General features: G+C 45.6%; 1 protein-coding gene across 2 annotated transcripts in view; it reads right to left on the bottom strand.

Moving 5' to 3' along the window:
* Positions 1-229: 229 nt before the first annotated feature.
* Positions 230-20,082, bottom strand: part of LOC126541545 (uncharacterized) — a 34,377-nt gene continuing 14,524 nt past the window's right edge. For both annotated transcript variants that reach the window (XM_055076731.1, XM_050188349.2), the window contains 4 exons: positions 15,069-15,234; positions 9,477-9,630; positions 8,364-8,467; positions 230-1,420 (listed from right to left, as the gene is read on the bottom strand). In XM_055076731.1, coding sequence (XP_054932706.1) covers positions 1,046-1,420; positions 8,364-8,467; positions 9,477-9,630; positions 15,069-15,234 — 799 coding nt within the window. In that variant the 3' untranslated portion in view covers positions 230-1,045. The remainder of the gene's footprint in view (positions 1,421-8,363; positions 8,468-9,476; positions 9,631-15,068; positions 15,235-20,082) is intronic.

Below are 20,082 nucleotides of genomic sequence, written 5' to 3'. Positions count from 1 at the left end.
TGCGTATTTGTGTTTTACTGCTAGAACCCTGGGAGTGTCAGCCAGAGCGACCACTCGCAAACCTTGGCGGCCACTGTGGAACATCCCTTTTGCCGCAGGCGTCACGAGTATATACGTGATCTTTTTATGGGTGAAGGCGACTGGTGAATAAACCCACATATGCTACCTGAAAGCAGCAGTGTGGCCGGATTCGAGACCCTCTTTATGTAATGAACGAGCAGAAAGAGGGTTAAGCGAGGGGCCCGATATTTATTGATCATATCATAGAAAGGCAACACACAATGACACCAAGGAAAACATGGGCAAATTACTTATGCTTGCCGCAGGTGAGGAACGATCCCACCTCTTCGCATTGCCATTAATTAACAGTACCCTTTCTATTAATTTACCATTTCTTTGTTTCAATTAGTAACGAAGTAATTTCGCGTATGTATTACTTGGTCTTATTGTTTGCTTGCTTCTTATATATATATGTATATATATATATGGAACAACCATTCAGTCAACGTATACTAATATGCATCCGAAATGCAGTGCGACCTTGCTTATCACTAGTGTTGCAACTTCTTTGACCTGCGCTGTGTCTCCTTTCCACAGAAACATTTTTGTTCGCTTTCATTATTGAGCAAAAGAAAAAACACCATTGTTTCTGTTTTTAAAAGCTAGGCAGGCCGTGCTATAGAAGACACATGTGCAATAGGAAACATGGAAATGGCATATATCCTGCATCCTCATCCCCCCACAACTGAATTCTTGCTCAACCCGAAGTAACAGCAAGTGCATGTGTGCTCTCCTAAAGCATCCATGAGCCCGACGCTGCATTTCTTCTATTTGAGAAAGGCTGGTAAAATGCTATATAGCCGACACTTATTTTAGTGCGGCTTTTAGTTTCCTTAGGAATGACTCCCCATGCAGTCGTGTCTCAGTCGTGGCACCTTAAGTACGAACACTGCAAAGAGTTATTTAATTCCGTGCCGCTATATGAAAAGGTGTGCAAAAGGATGGATTCCTAATTTGCGAAAAGACTGCTAATGTACTAATAACTTCAAGTACCTCGGGCCGCACTGGGCGGCGCCGTAATCAGCGAGTTGCGTTTGGCAGTTTCTGCTTTCCAAAGATCCAGGAGGGCTTTCTTCAGCGCGTTTTCGGGCTGGCTGTAGCCACTGAGCAATGGCGAAGCGTCGAGTATGTGGCGCACAAAGCCAACGCCCTCTTGCGGCACGATATAATGCACCGCCGGGAACGGCACGCCGTTGAAGCCTGTGGCGTTGTTCAGTGCGTAGGCACCGGTGTTGTCCATAAGTAACCACTCGCCAACGCGGACATCGAATAGCGGCTTCGACTTCTCTATGCAGTCCATTGGGTTGCAGGTGCCTCCCCAAATAGTGGTCATCTGGTCGTGCGGTCTCTCCAGTGGCTCCTGTATATCCAATAGCAATGAGAAGATGACAATATTGTACGTAATTAATTTTCATGATTTAACTAAACTTGCCGTACACTTGTGTCAATTAATCATATTGTCACGTTGTGGTTACTACAAAGAACGCAATAGGCAAAAACTGTGTATTGGCAAACTAGCTTTCTTCGGACGAACATATGCCTACAAAAACATGCTGCGCTCAAAACACAACGATAGCGGGTTGCACAGTCGGCGATCGTCAGAATCTGATCTGCTCGTCAAGCGCGTCGGTTTTTGTACATGACTCGTCGAAGGTTCGAGCGTAATGCCTGGTGCCCGCATGGCTTCCAGAATCTACTACACAATTCCGATCACGCATCAGATTACACAAGGTTCGGTGAACATAGGCAATGGATAGAACTGTTGATAACACTCACAAAACTGAGCGATTACGTTTAACATTACCCGCCGTGGTTGCTCAGTGGCTATGGTGTTGGGCTGCTGAGCACGAGGTCGCGGGATCGAATCCCGGCCACGGCGGCCGCATTTCGATGGGGGTGAAAACACCCGTGTACTTAGATTTAGGTGCACGTTAAAGAACCCCAGGTGGTCAAAATTTCTGGAGTCCTCCACTGCGGTTTCCACAATATGCAGTTTCCACAATAGATGTGAAACTTCACTGCAACGTAAGGCTGGTCTCATAAATTAATAAGTGTGCTGCTTTGAATATGCCAACATTGTGCGACGCGCACCCTTCCGCGTGAAAGAGTCGTCAGACCTTTCAATAGCGCAATCTCAAGTACCACAACGTGCAAGAACGCCTTCAGGTATGCTCACAGACCCAGAAATCACATACGCGCGTGAGGCCACATATATGCGGGAAATCTTAACAAATAGCGAGCAACAAATGGGAGAACGACATCTGAAAGCATATGTTAATTTCCTTCCCAACTTTGTTCAAGCATACACAGAGCACCGTTGTGTTCACTTCAATATTTTATCTGATCTGAAAATAAACCAGTTGGTAGTTTGCGCTTCTTACTGTCAGTTTATGTTTTCATCCCCCCCCCCCCCCCGTCATTGTTCACCGTGTCCCATCTAGCGTGTGCAGTACAGAGCGCAGTAACAATGAATATATTACTGGATTACTTCCAAAGAGAGCGTTGTTGCCTGGCAAAGCATAAAAAGACACATAATTTTCTCATCCGTCCGACTTCCCGGCGTTTTAACTATCACGTGCTTTTTTATTATACTGTATGGAAGTCATTAAAAGTGAGTGACATTCCAAGGTGACTCACACTTTATCCTAACGTGTATATATGTAGTTAGTTTGGAGAGGATTGCCAAACCAAAGAAAAAAAATAACCAACCCTTCCCCTACCGCGAAATGGGGGTAAGCGAAGCTTGTCCTGCGTGCACCTGACCTCGGTCACGGTTAATTAAACCACAGACAAAGGTGCCAGATTGCTTGGGCCTCCCACTCCCGCATCACGGGATCTTCTCGTTGCTGTCGGATTGCTTGGGCTCGGGTGGCTCTAACAGCTGGTCGGCGCGCCGACGGCGAGACCTCTCACGTGCGACACAATAATTTTTTTCTCGGGCGAGTTGGTGTTTGCTGAACAGTATGGTATTGTAGCGCAAAAAAACTGGAAAAGAAAGATTCTTAGGGCACAGACAGAAAGCGCCTGAGGTGCCTAGAAAGGAAAGATCCTTTCCTTATTCCTAACTCGGATGCTATCACCTCCTTTTTTCGTGACAACTATATTCGCTTCGCGCTTTCTATTGATATAGAAGATCTGTTTTATTCTATACCACATCGTGAATTGCTTGCTGCTATAAACACAGGTATCGATGACAGACGTGTACCCGAGTTTCAGAATGCCGTTGGTCTGAGTGCTGATAATTTTTAACTTTACTGGACGCCTATGTGAGTAGCACTTTTAACCTTTTTCACTACCCACTGTTCTTGCAAAAGGAGGGCATTTGTATCGGTTCGTGCGTAGCACATTTACTATCGGGCATGTTTCTTTCAGAAATTCATAGAAATCTTGACTACTGCTTTAAGGGCACACATGTGTTAAAAGTACCTACGTAGACGAATGTTTAGTAACGACGGGCCAACAGTGTTCTTTAGCTTGCCATGACGAAATGAACAAGATTTTGGATCTTTTTAAACTCCATGAGAATGGCCTATCTTTTACCCATGGGCTTCCAACTGATAATCAGTTGCACTGCTTAGATTTAACCACCTTTTAAATGAACATCCTTGTTGGCGCTATTCTCCGGGAGCGCAAAAATAACTCTTGCCCTAAAGGACTCCGCCCACTCGAAAATTGTTAAAAGAGGTATAGCGACGCTATGCCTGGTGTCTGCGCTTAGAAGGACGTGTGTTCATCAGCTCCAGTCTAGGTTCAAGCATCACGTCCAATGGCTTTTAAATGCCGGATTTTCTCATTCGGTCATCACCTGGGCGGCAGAAACCTTGCTGGAGAAGCTCAAACATAGCAATAATTCCAAGGGTATTGAGGGAAGGGAGCAGGATCCATGAAGAAAGGCTCAGGTGATACCTTATTACTACAAGGTGAGCCACAACATCAAGGTGGCGAACAGGTATGGGGTACCTGTTGTGTTTTCAGCCCCGAACAGACTGGCTCGCCTATCCCCCCGAATTACGGGATGTGCTGTACAAACGTTCAAAGTGAGGCACGTAAAACGCTACATGGGAAAGTGTTCGCCTGCTGTGGTTTGCCAGATACCGCTAAGTTGCGAGAAAAGCTACCTCGGGCAGACTGGCCGTTGCGTGAACGACCGAATAAGGGAACACGCAAACATGTTAAAAAAGCATATGAGCGCGTTGGAGATCGTGCTGCTGTAAGCCATGTCTTCCTGAGGTGAAAATCCTAGGTAGGTGTACAGATAAAACCACGCGGGAACTGCTAGAGGCATACCACATTCATATCAATGGTCAAGCATGAGTTAGTAAAACACATGTTTCGTTATATGATGCGGAAATATAAATCGTTGGGTTTGACGTAAACAAGATAACCTGTCGCTTGCTCTTTGCTGCCCCCTGATGTCTAGAGTGTGCGCGGCATATATGTAGCAAGCTTTGTGCATAATGAACAATTGTGAGTGCAGCGCTGTCTTTATTTTTCTTGTTTATCCCTTAGAACCTTTCTTTTCCCGCTTTCTGCGTTACAACACCATGTATTTCACGGGCGAGTTCTCACCGCCGCTCGTCGAAGGCTGCCACTTTCTCAGGGGAACGTACAACGCCCATCCGTTTTCCGAGACTGAACTGAACGGAAGCGAAGCCAGCACAGTGCGCGCGAAACACATTCCTGCCCTTTCGCTCCCCGGGCGGAAGCGAAACGGCTCTCGTTGGTTGCGCGCGTGGCGAGAGCGGAATCCTTGCTAATGCCCACGCTCCGGCGCCGGCGCCGTGGTCAACTCATCAAACCGCCCTTCCACGCAGTTGCTCTGCTCTGGGAGCAACTGGGTTTTTGCATGACCATATCGCTACCGAAACTTGTAAGCCAATGCAATCATCGCTTGAAAAATTCACCGTCCATTACGATACTACTTATTGTGAAATTCGAGCGCAGATATGTACGTGTTTTAATTTCGCTGTGTATTGGCGGGCGCAGACAATCTCTCTCGTGCAGCGGGTTATAAACGAAGCAAAGTATGGCGCGAATGCCTCGCTAATCTGGAGATCGCGAGAGGCAGCGCGTGTGTGACGCGTGGGTTCAGAAGGATCTGAACTGTCCGCCTGGCGTCGATGGCGAGCTACGCCTTATGCTGCTCTCTGCACAGAGGTCTGCTGAGCCCGACGTTGCTTAGTTGTAGCCGCGCACGTAACTCTACGTTTCACTTCTTCAGCAGCGATTCGTACCTTGCGAGGAGGCGCCACAAAGCGTATCTCGAAGAGCAAACACAAGTATCGAGACTATTGGGGGACATGTAACATGCGTTGACTTATGGCGCGATGCTGCGGCTCATAGTGATGATGATAATTTATTGGCATCCCATTTGATACGGAGCAGTGACAAATAGTAACCTAGCCCGCTCGAGTTAACCAGGTCCAGCTACATACAACATGCAACTGCTACATGCATCGGCGACATGTCGGGACTATAGCCCCACTACCTTCCGAAAAGTGCCGCCATCTTTTGAACAAAGCCTCTTCTCTCTGTCCTTTATCTCCGATTGGACGGTTGCTGTCAGATCAAAGCACGCAGTTTCACTTCTTTATATGTTTGCTTATCCGCCTCAGCCCCATGTTGAAAGTCCCTCTCTGCTCGCCGCATGCATGTGAAGTGCCGGTCCGATTCCGTCTCGCCCATGGTCTCGCTCTGCCTTGTTGCTGCGCGTTCGGGTGTCATAACTGTGACAGTCAAGGCAAAAAGTTCTTTACCATACCGCGCCAATTTCGAGCCTACGGCATCGAGGCGCGGTGAGGCAAGTGTTCGTGGGTTGTGACTCTCCGCTGGTGTTTCGCTGTCACGTATTGCGTACACTGTCCACTTCCGACCCAATCTCAATGAAAATTTTGTGTCCTTTGTCAGCCACTAAGGCATTCGCTCGCTCTAGCCAGTTATTTTTACGGCTAGGAAGCGGTAATAAACCTTGCGACAGGTCGTACGATGACGACGCCATCGCCTGTCGCTGCCGCTTGCCCACAAAGAAACGGGACTGGGCGCAGTAACGCTCTAACATGGCAGTGCGAGAAACAAGGGCGAAAAAAGGTATGTACACAGGAACGCAGAGTGACGATCTCAATTATGACGGAGCAACGTCCTTTCACCTTGCGACAGGTCGCACGATGACGACGCCATCGCCTGTCGCTGCCGCTTGCCCACAAAGAAACGGGACTGGGCGCAGTAACGCTCTAACAGGGCAGCGCGAGAAACAAGGGCGAAAAAAGGTATGTACACAGGAACGCAGAGTGACGATCTCAATTATGACGGAGCAACGTCCTTTCACCTTGCGACAGGTCGCACGATGACGACGCCATCGCCTGTCGCTGCCGCTTGCCCACAAAGAAACGGGACTGGGCGCAGTAACGCTCTAACAGGGCAGCGCGAGAAACAAGGGCGAAGAAAGGTATGTACACAGGAAGGCAGAGTGACGATCTCGATTATGACGGAGCAACGTCCTTTCACCTTGCGTTTTCGAACAATTAGGCATGAGTCAGAACACTTCACAGTGGCGCTTAACTACATTTATGAGGTGCGGAGATGTACAATAAGTGAGGTGCGTAAACTGCAACAGTCGTTGCTATTCCACAGGTCCTACCACGCTCCACGCTTTCATTGTACTGTTTAGATGGATGCCTGAGTCAGACAGAGTGAGCGTCGGCAGCTCTTTCGCTGAAACCGCGCTATGGAAAACCAACTTAGCTCAGAGAATTCCATCGGAGGTCGCGTATGTACCCACAACGCCTTCTTCATTTTGTCCACTTTGGCGAACCACTTCTGGGTGATGGTCGCGATGGGGACAATTTTCTGAAAACTCCGAACCTGAGCGACGCTATGAGCGACAAAGGTTCAGCGGCTTTCTGGTCATCCAGCCGTGTGTCGCCGCGGATTATCATCATATGCTGGCCCATAAGTCTCAAACAATCGCAGTATTTGCGGCACCATGCCTGTTTGACGTTCAGTAGATTAGAGGACTAAATTTTCACAGAAGCGCAACCATGCTTTCAATCTCCGTCCCTGTTTCTGTATAGAATTTTGATAAACTATTCTGTGACGTTTCTGACGTTTCTGGTGTTGCCATGCTTTCATGTGATTTCAACCTAATTCGTTTTTTTATGTCCAGTATCATCTTGAAGAAAATCAATTTGAGCCACTAATCTTAAACAAGTTCGCAATAAGAAGTTGAAGAAGAACGCGGCACCTCGTGTTGCATGAAAATATGGAAACAAAAAGATGTTATAGGAAGGCGCGCTCGTTGCGGAGATGTTTCTTTTTGCTGAAGTTGCAGCCACTGAACAGGTCTGTTCGGAACAAAACACTTAAATAGAAACATCTGGTGGATGGTTGGGGTTTGGGGAGACAAAACTTTTTTATTTATTCACTTTACAGGCGAACAACATATACATATACAGGAAGTGCAATAGCGCTCCTACAAGTTCATACCTTGAACTAACTCTTATTCTTTATGTTTTTTTTTTTTTTTTTTTTGTTGTTGTTCCTCGTCACTACGTCGGTGCTTGGTCGAGGCAAAGGCACTGCACGACAGTGCATGCACTGCCTCAAGTGGTTTGCCATCCTGAACCCTTGCCCCTTATTTCCCCGGATTGTAGCGCTAATATTACTTTTGTTTTACTAACCACGTCTTCAAGCTCATTAAGGAATTTCACCGATATAAGTGCTTCCCATTGTTAAACGAACAAAAAAAGTCCCAGGCTCGCCCGAAAGGCGACGCAACGATTGCGATAGCAAATTAGCAGACGGCTATACGAAGTAAAGATAGTTGTTTTACCTGTCCTATAAACACCTAAACATTCGCTTACTAAATTGACAAGCATGGTGACGCGCGCACAGAAGAAAACCTGAACATACCTCACTCGAAAACGCTGGACATAGGAAGCGCGGGAGAAGCAGCGAACGAATTGGCTTTCGTACTGCCTCTCGCTTCAACACGAACTAAGCGGCGAAAACACAGCGTACACGAAGCTATCAGCAGTGGCCCCACTTTGTCCCCAGCCGCACATCGCCTTCGAAATAGGACTCGCGGTGCAGCGCGCGGCCGGGCAACGCGCAGCAGCCACAGGAGCTGCATCACAATGAACTAAATGTTTTGACAATTGGTGCAACATGAAAAGAGCGCTTATCCTTTTGCGTAAAACGTGTTTTGGACATTATATTCAAGTGTCTACAATCATTTAGATTTGCCAGAAACTTACTGTCGTCGTGAGCTCACATATTAGTATAAATAAGCGGCGTGGCATTCTCACCTGCAGTGGCCAGTATCCCATGTCCAAGAACTCGTAAACATGGCGCGATACGCAGTTGTCTCTGGATTCATTGATGAACACGTCTTGATGGGGCTGGCTGATTCCTACGCACAATTTAGTGCTTCAGTATAAGAGTAGCTCACTTTTGAGCATACAGGCATCCCACTTTGAAAAGCTGAGATCTGTTCAGAAATGGTGCGAAGTACACTTTGGCATACTGATAATTTAGGAATCGTCAATTCACATACAATTTCGCCGACGAACACAACACATGAACGCTAAAGTTATCTCAATACATTTAAGACACCGTTTCGAGAGATTACTGGCACCGTAAGCAGCACCTTCAGATCAGGAGCATAATACCCTTTCTGTGACATATTTGTTCGTTAGGACAAAATCCACCGCCATTTACTGCTGATTAACACAACATACACCTTGAAAGCCTTGTAGTCACATATTTATGGAATTGGGAGACGGTTGGCTAGGAACTGATTTGGTAAAGAAATAATGCGAGATAAAGGTTCGACCTAACCAAGAGATTGCGGCGAATCGGATGGGATGCTACAGCCCTCTTAATCCTCACAGGCAAACTATGTTATGGTTGGGGTGGAAGGTGAATGGCAATGGCAATAACATCGCCTCCTTTACGCAGTTGATATAATACACATTTCTCGCAAGCAAAGACATTGACAGAAACCTTCAAATTATGGAAGCAGGAGGTCCCGAGATGCACTTCTTGGGGTCCTTTATTTAAAGCTGAGCCATGGTGACCGTGCCTAAAGCATAAGGCTATCAGGCATCCACGGTGCTGATAACTAGAAAGGCTCTCTTCAACGAACATCTTTTTTTAAACGTACAAATAACTCTCTGCAACGCAGATATTTTTGCTTGTACAAGCAACTGCTTTAAGCCGCTAATGGCTCGACGAGTCCATGCGAAGTCTGAGGCTGGCTTAGAGCTTTTTTTGTTTCACTTCATTTCTTGAGCTCCGGTGGCACAGCGATAATAAGTGCACCGCCAAATGGTCTCTATTCTGGAGCTATTTTGCCACGGGAACGCTACAACAATCACACATTGCAGCCAAGGGGAATGAACAGTGAGAAACGTACATACCATCCACTACGATATCGCTGCGCCTTTTTCCAATCACCTGAACGACCAGCGCATAGCATGATGTGATGAAAAACTGTCCAGGCTCTGCGATGAGCTTTACGCCACTAGACGCCGGGAAGTGAAGATCCGTCGCCGAACGAATATTCTCGCTCACCTGCATGTAAATAGAAGTAATCATCAGGCTCGTCCTTCCCGACCAGTGGGATTTCTGCAGCTGTGAAAAATCGTGCGGACTGCATAAAGGGTCATTCCATGCCAAACGTCCCGACCCCAAAAGTGACCATCGCTGAAGTTCCTGAAAAAATTTGGGCTAGATGACTTTTGTGTGAATAAGATTTCGCCAAAGTATTTTCGTCGAAAAAAAATTTGTGATCACGTGATCGCTCTCTGAAATTTCCGGGAAGAAGCAAAAGTTGGTTGGAGGTAATTTTTTTTTATTCAAGTCTGAAAATAGGTACAATAATAAACTTTATTTTAGAACATTGCACTGGCATCCTTCTTTCATATTACGTTATAATTGAATGAATTTTAAAATTTTCCGAATTTATTTGGCTCAGTAAAAAAGCAAAAGAAGTTGCGTTTTCAGACATTTCTTGCATAAACTGCGTTGACTTTTCAGCTGCAATTATTTTTCTGACTTTTTGCCTTTTGCTATATTGTATGTTAAAAATAATTCCCAATTATTAAGAAATATATCTTTTGAGAAAAATACCTCCGAAGTTGGAAAAAAATGACTTTTTGGCGAGATTCAGGCCACATTTAAGCATTAAGGCCCTCCAGATAAAAATATGTCAGATAGGTCAATATACGCACCGGCCTCTTAGCTTGTGATATGGAAAGTTTCATTCGAGTAAATTTTGTTTGAAGCGAAAAAAAATTTTTTTTATGTCGGCAATCCATGTCATTAGTAGCCACTGCTGAGCTCGGTCTCACTGCACGATGCGTATGAGCCACCAGAGAGTTTTTGGGCTCACATATGCACTCCGGCTCTTCGCCGAAAAAACGTTGACTGTGTCGGCTATGTCGCTTGACGTCAGTCTAAACACATTGTAAATGGCCTGTTTTGGTCAGTTCACCTCTTGTCATTCTTGTGGCTCGGGGCTGTCAGGTTGGCGAACACGTCATCGATGTGGGTGTCTTGCAATAACAGTTAATGGCTAACTTTGCCTCCTGCAGAGCGGGAGGCAACACGGCCGCTTCTTTTCTGCTGTTCCTCACCAGAATGAAGACGGCTGTTGACCGGGCCACAGACGCTCACAGCTGGAGATTAGAGCCTGATTCAACTTGTCGGTTGCCTTCCGTTTTTTCGTTCACTCATGTTCAACTCTTCACACATGAACCTTTACAGGCAAATGAAAGACTCCATAGTATTCATGCCCGCTTCTTTACTTCAACTTCTTCGGTATTTGAGTATGAGGTGATACCAACCCGAAGAGTTGAAACCGTCACTGGTTTGAAGTGGTGGAATAATCGCGTTCCTTTAACACCGGTTGCTGTGCTGAATCTCAAACCAAGCTCTGTTCTTTTTCCTTGTATTTTGCAATTAGGTACCCACATTACTGTAATTCCCTTGATATTTCTTTTAGCCCAGTCAAACAGATTCTCTGGAGATTGAATCTGGCTGTGATATGGCCGCTGCAAGCTTGCTCTTGCTGCCAGACGTTTGAGTGTGCCGCCGACACCATCGCATGCACTTTTGCTGTGTGAAGTGGCGAAGAAATTCCATTCTGCCGATAGATTAAAGCCCTGTTCATGGTAGCAAAGATTCAAAAAGTTCTTTTTGTTCTTATATTGTGATGAAGCTCCATCAGAGAAATAATGATTTTTTTTACTTCAGGCAGATATTGTTTTACTACCTCAAGCACTGTACTCTGAAATGTGTGCACTGCGACTGTATCATGCTCCAGGCAGTCAGAAACAACAGCGAAACACCACGCAGAAACCACTCCAGGGTCACTTTGCGCCTTCCGAAAATAGACAACTACGGTATGTATTGTAGCTTGGGTGTTAACCCAGTACTACGACTGTGGTGCGTCCTGAAGTATAAAACTGTAATGTTCCGCAAAATCCAACACCATGACGACCTCGTGTTGGCTTAGGTTAAACTTCATTTCTCGAAAGTAGCGAGCTTGCTGCTTACTGATAAAATGGTGGATCTTAGGTTGATTCAACATGTCTGTGAACTTTTCGGAAAACTCTTCTGATGTCAAAACCATGGTTTCGAGTCTACAGCGGACTCCACTTATCCATTGCCGGACAAGGATGTTGTCTCTGCTCTCTGCGACATGGGCAAGACTTTGTCGAAGCAGATTCTCAGCGTGCTTTATGCCAGGGCAGGATGCGCATTTGCCGAAAATGCGATCTTGGTTATCGAGTCGACATACAAGTGTAGCCAGGAGCTCTTCAGTTGTCTCCTTGAGCCCACTAGAATGAAGCATTAGTTTAAAGTTCTGATGGCTCATGCAGACACACACTGTGTGTGTGCCGCTTCCACCAGCCAAAACACAGTGGGGAGGACGCAAAGCGGCGAACGTTGAAAAGCCACACTTTAAATTGTAAGTCTTCTTCCATTCTTCATGCATTTCCTTCAGGTTCATCAACAATAGTCGCTTTTGATGGCCTTCCAGAGTGTCCTTTTTTCCTGGTAGGCAATAAGACACAGAGTCATCCTCGTAGAAAGCTCTGACGGATGACTTCACTTCCTCACTAACTGGACGACCACGTCTTGTTTGCGGCCTGCCTAAAATCCCACTGTTAGACTTGACTTTCATTGCCTCGCGAACTTGTCGTTCCGATGCACCAAAGAACTCCATCATTTTTTCACGAGACCAAGATTGGGGGGCTAAAGTGAGGTACTGTATTTTTTTTCAGGGCTATGTTCTTGGGAAAACTTGTTTTTCAAGCCTTGCATCAAGCAGACATAATCATTCAGGAGGAGTTCAGCGCCCTCGCGTTTGTCAAGGGTCGATGGTTGGCACATTTCCGGGGACGTAGCCGTTATTCCCTTCGCGTTTTCTCGCATTGTCTCCACTTTCTTTTTAGCGTGCGTCTGTCTTCCGCGCTGCAGTTTCCTTTTTACGCTGCTGCCAACGCCTCTTTCTAAGGCCTCCTTTTCCGTTCCTGTACCACTTGATTCAGGCTCACTTTCACTGCCTCCGATCAGAACGTCGAGTTGTTCTTCTGGCAACACCAAATTTGCCATTCTTTGAGTACTATACAAGTGCCCTTGCAAGCTTCACAGATTCGATTTCCTGGAACCAGGCCTAGAGAAGGGGGGCATCAACAACGGCCAGTGTGATGACGGTCGACCCCCGGCAATGCTTCGCATGTCTAAAGAATGGGTCTGAGCACAACTTCGAAGAGACTTTAGAAGTGTATCGATGAAGGTAAAGTTGTTTGTGGTGCATACAAATGGTCGCATCGTCACCCAGGCTTTTTCTTGAGCGCAGCGCAAGAAGACGCCGATCTATGTCAGTGAAACTAACTACAGTTGTCAGCCGCTGCTCGCTGCAGTAAGTTACTTTGTGGCAGTTCTTTGGGCCGAAAGAGCATGGCGGAAGTTCGCTTCCTGAAAAATAGTGCCAAGCGTACCAGTAAGCCTCTAGAGATAAGCTCGTTTTAGCTGCACTGCATTCTGTTGGTCTCATTGTCTAAGATTTTGGCTTTTCTGACATACTTCAAAACATGCCGCACTGTAAATGGGCTGATTAGATAACCTCAGTCTGTTCACGAAAATATCGCGCAATTCATATAGCAAGCATCGTTTTATATGATGCCTTGAATTATTATTCTCGTGGAATAATCTGATTCAGTTCAGGCGCTCTAGGTGAACTGCGCAAAGATTTCAAATCGCAAGTCGATGCTCGAGACATTTTCTTACCTTTAGCATTTGGATTTCACATCCATTCTGAACGTGTTGGACCGAGTTATGTGCCATATTCTTTCCGATGTTCCTTCGTTGCGACAACGTTTGTACGCATTCCCTTAAAATTCGCTCACAGGAAGCCTCGTCTGCCGCATTGTGTGTCTATTAGATGATCACACTATTTTCATCGGAGAAACACATGAATACAGAGGTAAGGGTAAAAAAACATCCCCAGAAGGATGTAAAGCCGTTTTCCTTGCGTTTTCTTAAGCACCGAAAGAGCAAAAACCAAATCAACGTCAAAAATTTTAATCTGCAGTAGTTATATACACCAGCCGCCGTCTGCTGGGCGGCAGACAAAGAGGAGAAAGCAGACGACGATACGGAGACGACAAGGAGAGCGGCGGCACGTATGCAGTGCCTACACATGGGTTGCTGACATCAAAAAAAAAAATTTCTCGCTTCAAACAAAATTTACTGGAATGAAAATTTCCATATCACAAGCTAAGAGGCCGGTGCGTATATTGACCTATCTGACATATCTTTATCTGGAGGGCCTTAATGCTTAAATGTGGCCTGAATCTCGCCAAAAAGTCATTTTTTCCAACTTCGGAGGTATTTTTCTCAAAAAGTATATTTTTTAATAATTGGGAATTATTTTTAACATACAATATAGTAAAAGGCAAAAAGTCAGAAAAGTTATTGCAGCTGAAAAGTCAACGCAGTTTATGCAAGAAATGTCTGAAAACGCAACATTTTTTGCTTTTTTACTGAGCCAAATAAATTCGGAAAATTCTAAAATTCATTCAATTATAACGTAATATGAAAGAAGGATGCCAGTACAATGTTCTAAAATAAAGTTTATTATTGTACCTATTTTCAGACTTGAATAAAAAAAATTACCTCCAACCAACTTTTGCTTCTTCCAGGAAATTTCAAAGAGCGATCACGTGATCACAAATTTTCTTTCGACAAAAATACTTTGGCAAATGCTTATTCACACAAAAGCCATCTAGCCCAAATTTTTTCAGGAACTTCAGCGATGGTCACTTTGGGGTCGGGACGTTTGGCATGGAATGACCCTAAAACTTCCTCCATCTACTCTGAACACCGGTTGAAATCACGCAAGGTTTGCTCAGAAACACAGTATCGTTTCAAATGTAATAAACATATCATTCAATACTATCTTCTTCCACTGAAGAACATTATTGGCCTATGTTGGATGACAATAAGGAAGGCTCAGACAAAAAGTCTGTGCGAAAGCCAGGCCCTATAGCAACATGAAAGTGGGTGCTGAATGGCTGTTTTTCGCGAATACCCCACTGTAAAGTAAACTAACTGGGCAAACATGAATGTTTACAGCATACCAACCGTTTGTGAGCTTAGTTTCACGTAAAAGCGAGCAGCTGTTCGATGATTCCGTCAAAGCCCTGGCCCGTTATTTTTTCGCTTCGTTGCTAGTTGCGCCCGGTCAAAGAGTAATCAGCTTCACCGCTTTCGTCGTAAACAGAAATTGGAAAGTCAGTAGTTTTACTGGCCATGTCAAACGCGGAGTGCGGTGCGCTAGCTGGGCAGACAATCTGAATGAAATGTACCGAACTTACGCGTGTGGACTAAACGAAGGAAAAGCTATGAAAGTACAAGAATCATTGATACCAGCACCTCACAGCAGCTGGTCACAACCACGCAAATGGAACGAATAGAAGCGTGCAGTGAGAAATACATACCTTAATAAACTTGTCAAGTTTTCTCAGTCCTCCGGGAAAGCCTCCACCAATGTCAAGTAGTGTCATGTAAATCCCCATGCTCTCCGCCAAATCAAATACAGCTTTTGCTTTTTCGATTGTTTTGTTGAAGATCTCAGGTAACTCGTAGGCGCTTCCCACGTGAAACCTGCGTGAAAATGTCGAGCCGGCATGTCATATGACTAAACAGGAAAGAGACAGAGAGAGAGAGAAACTTTTATGAACGAAAGGTGGAAATGTTAGCTTGACTGATGTGACTCTAACCTGCCACTTAGCGCTAGGGAAGGGGTTGGGAGGAACGACACAAATAGGGTGGGAAAATGAAGGTGTTATGAAGATGATGATAATAGCTGCTGCACAGGCTCGTGTACAACGCGCAAGTGTATGGTTCGCGGCACATCCAACATCGCGAAAAGCGTTATATCGAATCGTTACTGTATCGGGCTTCTCTGTTCAAATCTGGCCACTGGGCAATCCATTATTTATTTTAAACAATCATAGTTTCGTCATATGGCAAAAGCAATAAATGCGGCAGCAACATATTAGAATGTTAGACAAAGTGTAAGGCTTGTAGCTGTAGTGGTAGTCTGGATTGCAGTAAACATAAGCTCACTAAGCAAACAGGCATAGGCTCTTGCCGGTTTTGTGGCCTTGTTTGGACCTCACGTTTCCGTACTACGGCATGCTCACGGCAGGCACCATGTGTGTGTCCGCTTTGTACTTTTGAACTGCAGGACTTCGTCGACGTTGTCGCTTAGCCTTGGTATACTGTTCACGCACCGCCACATCTCGGCTCCTCCGGAGCTGAGTTGCAGCGTGCGCCGCACATGCAGCAGCACATTGTTTCTGCATCTGGACCAGAGGAGTGGTCTCATCGCCTATGCGGGTCCGCTTTGCTTCAGTGGAAGTATATATAGCATATCCCTGGAGCTCCTCGGGCAGCGTTCTGACAACACGTAGGGGCCTGTTTGACAATGTGAGGTGCCCGGTACTTCACTGCAAGAACGGTGCATCGGCAGTTATTATTTCATTCATACTACTATTACTACTTCATGTAGAAAAGCGAGGGAACAAGGCGGCAGGGTCTTTATGGCTCCCATAGTCTGCATAGCAGTGTTAGAATTCTCTCCAGCAAGCGAAGCTGTCTAAGGTCTTAGAATACAGCTTCTTCTGTGCACTAGTTTAAGCGGTTGACATATGAACATGCCTAGACATAGTTCGCCACCTGGCGTTCAGAATCGGACCCAAAGGGAAATCGTACAGTTAATGTGAGTAATGTTCTACAGAAAACGTATTACAACGATAAATCAGTCTCTCTTCTTTCTTTCTTTTCTTTTCTCCCCGCCTTCCCACTCTCTCGCTCTTGTCCCCTCTTCTTGGGAACGTCGCTCACAGACGTCAGGCGACAGCGCTCATTACCTCTGAAGTCTCTCCCTTTATAAATAACCGCCACCGACAACACCCGCACGGGACGTCACTGCACTAACCCTTTAAAACTAACATGCCGAGGATGACGAGGCCGCCTTTGACGAAAATAGGTCCTGCTATCGAAACGATGGCCAGCCTTTCTGAGGCACCTGATCCATGCTTACAAACTTAATATCACAGTTTGCTATTCCATCTGTCAGCCCCTTTCTTGATTTTTATTTTTATATGTAGGTATTCAAGACGGCAAAAATCAAGTGACGTGTTCAAATAGCTTACATTGAAATAAAGCGCGCCAAGCATCTCAATGGCTTCTCTTTCCACGTAGGAAATTCTTGAGAATCTTTTATTCCACCTACGCAGGCATGTGCCCGTGCCTTAACGGTTAGAGCGTCGGGCTACTGTGCTAGGGGTGCTGTGCTAGGAGGTCTGCGTTCAAATCCTGCCCGTATGCAATTTTTGTTAGGTGTTATTTATTAGGTATAAATGATATATATACGGAACATTGCCATGACCAGTGGTACCTGATGCACATACCGATTAGCACATATCATCTAACTTTTTTAAGCTTTACTATCTCCGGGATCAACCCACAAAATAGGCTAGACATGTGGCATACGAAAAGGTGGTGGTTACTCACTAAGAAAGGCCGTCTATAAAAGTTAAAATGTAGTGACTGTGAGCGGCAAGTTTTCGACTTAGGCTGTCCTTTTTTTTATCAGAGTTGATGAAAACTGCGCATTTTCAGAAAATCAAACTATCAAGTGACAAGACTCAACTCAGCAGCGAAGAAGGATATCACAATTCTGTAAACTGCGCCTGCCAATACATGTAAAACAAACAAAATTGATGTATTATACGTGGCTCTCAATTATACCACTAATATGCTAATAGGATTCTTACAAAACCATTGCAAACTATGTAACAAATTCACGCAAGCATTAATGCATTATTAATGTATCAATGTTATCCGCTTTAGCCGGTCTAAGGCATACAATTTACACAACTGCGATATCTATTCTTGGTGCCGACTTACGAATATGTAAGCTCTGCGCTTCTTCTTTTTTGAAGTTAGATATTTTTGAAAATTCTATAAAAAAATCATGAGCCATTCCACTCTGTGAAGGTGGGTGACCAGCGAAGCTGTTTAGCACACCACACAGAGGTGACACAGAAGTTTTAACAAAGGTACGTATTCATTTAACGTGATTATTATATCAATTCGCGTGGACACAGGACCACCGCCCCGCGGAGTCGGAGGAAAGTAGACACGCGTGATGTTTCGACGAGGCTGCCACACAGGAAACCGGAAGGAAAGTAGATACGCAAGAGCTTGGAACGCCGACAAAGAGAGGGCAGCGCTAACGTAGACGTGCCCGACGCAGGTCAAAATGTAGTATATGTTCTTATCAGCAAGACGTGTGATAAGGGTTCTATTTGGACCTAAGATATTAAACTTACTAGAGAGTTTTAAAATTGAGGACCGAAGACTATGTATGGATCCCCAAGACACGTTGCCTAGCCGCTCTTGGGCTTAGAGGGGCAGCAGAGTTTGAGAATTGCTTCAAACGCAGCAGCGTTGGTTCGAGCGCTCAGGACGCCGCATCGAGGAAGATAAAAAGCCGTTTGAAAGGAAAAAAAGAAGAAAAGCTTTTCTTACAAGTGAAAACAAACAGAATGCACTTTTAAGCAAAAAGGGCAAACAATAAGACGGAATAAACCTAATACTGTGTTAGTACTGTGAGCTGAGTGTGCTGTTCTAAGACCCATGACGGCTTGGACATCCACTCTAGTTTTCCGGTTTTGGGTCTTGTGTCAACGCGAACGCAAGAACCCTCTCTGACTTTAATTGTGCGCATGCGCACTTGTGGCCTGCAATTTACTTGGGTCCCCAATTCTAAAACTCTCTATTTTTGCATGTTGGATGAGTGCTTGTAGCCTTTCTTGCTGAGCGCGTGTAGCCTCTGCCTTTCGGGGGTATGAGCCACTGCAGTTTTCCTTGCTTACGGGAGTATAAGCGATCACTGCTGATGATAGGGGCCTGTTTCGAGCTTGTTCTTTATTGAAACGTACGCTGTTCGGCACTTTGCATGCGTGATTCCAATTAATGTATGCACTCTTCACTTGACTTTGCTGAGTGCTTGTAGCTTCTGTATTACGAAGAGAATGAGACACTCCGTTTTTGCATGTTTGAGGGGGTGTGATCAATTACCGATGAAATTTTTGTTGATGCACACGAAAAATACATGGAACCCTAGCCATATACAGCTTCGATGTAAAAAAATATGCGCATCCTTTGCACTGTGGGAATTGCTGCAAGTCGTAAGCGAAGCTTTCTCTGTTGTTTGCATCGGTTGACGATAATTTGTTGTTATGTTTACAGGGAATGTTTAAGTGCTTAAGTGTTCAGTGCAATACGAGAGCACCGAGTTAAAGTCGAACGTTACCTTCCGCTTGTGCTTGTGTACGTAGTACACATAACACACAGGAAGACGCGTTTGTGTGACGCGTTCTTGTGCGCCATTTTTCATAGCCTGCGAGAGGATTAGCATTGTCATTGCCCCACACGTCTCGGCGCATGGTGGCAAAAGTGTTGGTGGCGGAAATATTAATTAAATTATGAGGTTTTACGTAAAACGCCGTACCTTGAATATAAATTTATCCAGTTTTCCAGAAACTGCTGCCGTCTGCAGTAGTAGCGTTTGCTTGCTTTCCTTCGTCGCCTTTTCTCTTTCCCATGCTTCCCCGCCCCCATTTATGGCAGTTGCCACAAATGCGTCACCTCATTCACTGCCTCATCTCCCTACTTCCTCTCTACCATTCTTACTAACTTCTATTAGACTGCTGCACGTTAGTACAAAGGTAAGCGCTGCTACTTCTGCAGTGCTTTTGCGTAGGGCTCACGGATTATGGCAGCAGCCAAAAGGGAATTGGCGAGGCGCACATGGACCTCCAGAGGGCATTGTGGCAACGCAGTGGAAAGTCCCAACAAGTTTCTCGCGTTGCCTTTCCTCTCTGTAGCGATCCTGCCTCTGATCTACCCCCGACGCTGTATGAAAGACAAGAACAACTTCAGCAACAGCAGCAGCAGAAGCAGCACCGGAAAAGTTGAAGGAAGAGACAAAGCAAGCTTCGCTTTTAAATTCCGGACCTAAATAAAATGTCCCTTCCAGCAGCAAGCTGAATATAACTTTCTCTCTCAAATGCAACAAAGTTTGTTAAAATCGGCTCAGTGCTTATAGAAAAAAAGCCTTCCAGCGTTTTACGCGTATTTGCATAGGGGGCACTGGAGTAGTTCTCAAGCTAAAGTTTCGATCCTCTTCCGGTAGTTCTTGCAGGCACAGCAGTGACTTCGCTAGCCTAGACCATATGCTGGGCGTTGCCCCTCGTTGCGAGGCACGGAACACATCTATGGGGACAAGTGGCTCTCCGCTATCAAGAGCCCCGATAGCGGGGCGCGACTATGGGCTGGCCAGAGGGCCCACGATGCGGCGGTCGGGCATGGCCTGACTGTCCCAACGTGGGAGCGGCCCGCAGCGCACTGAGTCGCATACCTCAAGACCTTCATTAA

Source organism: Dermacentor andersoni, chromosome 2 (genome assembly GCF_023375885.2).
Source record: "Dermacentor andersoni chromosome 2, qqDerAnde1_hic_scaffold, whole genome shotgun sequence".
Taxonomy (NCBI): domain Eukaryota; kingdom Metazoa; phylum Arthropoda; class Arachnida; order Ixodida; family Ixodidae; genus Dermacentor; species Dermacentor andersoni.
The sequence above is the reverse complement of the archived record's forward strand: the minus strand, read 5'-3'. Positions and strand labels throughout refer to the sequence as shown.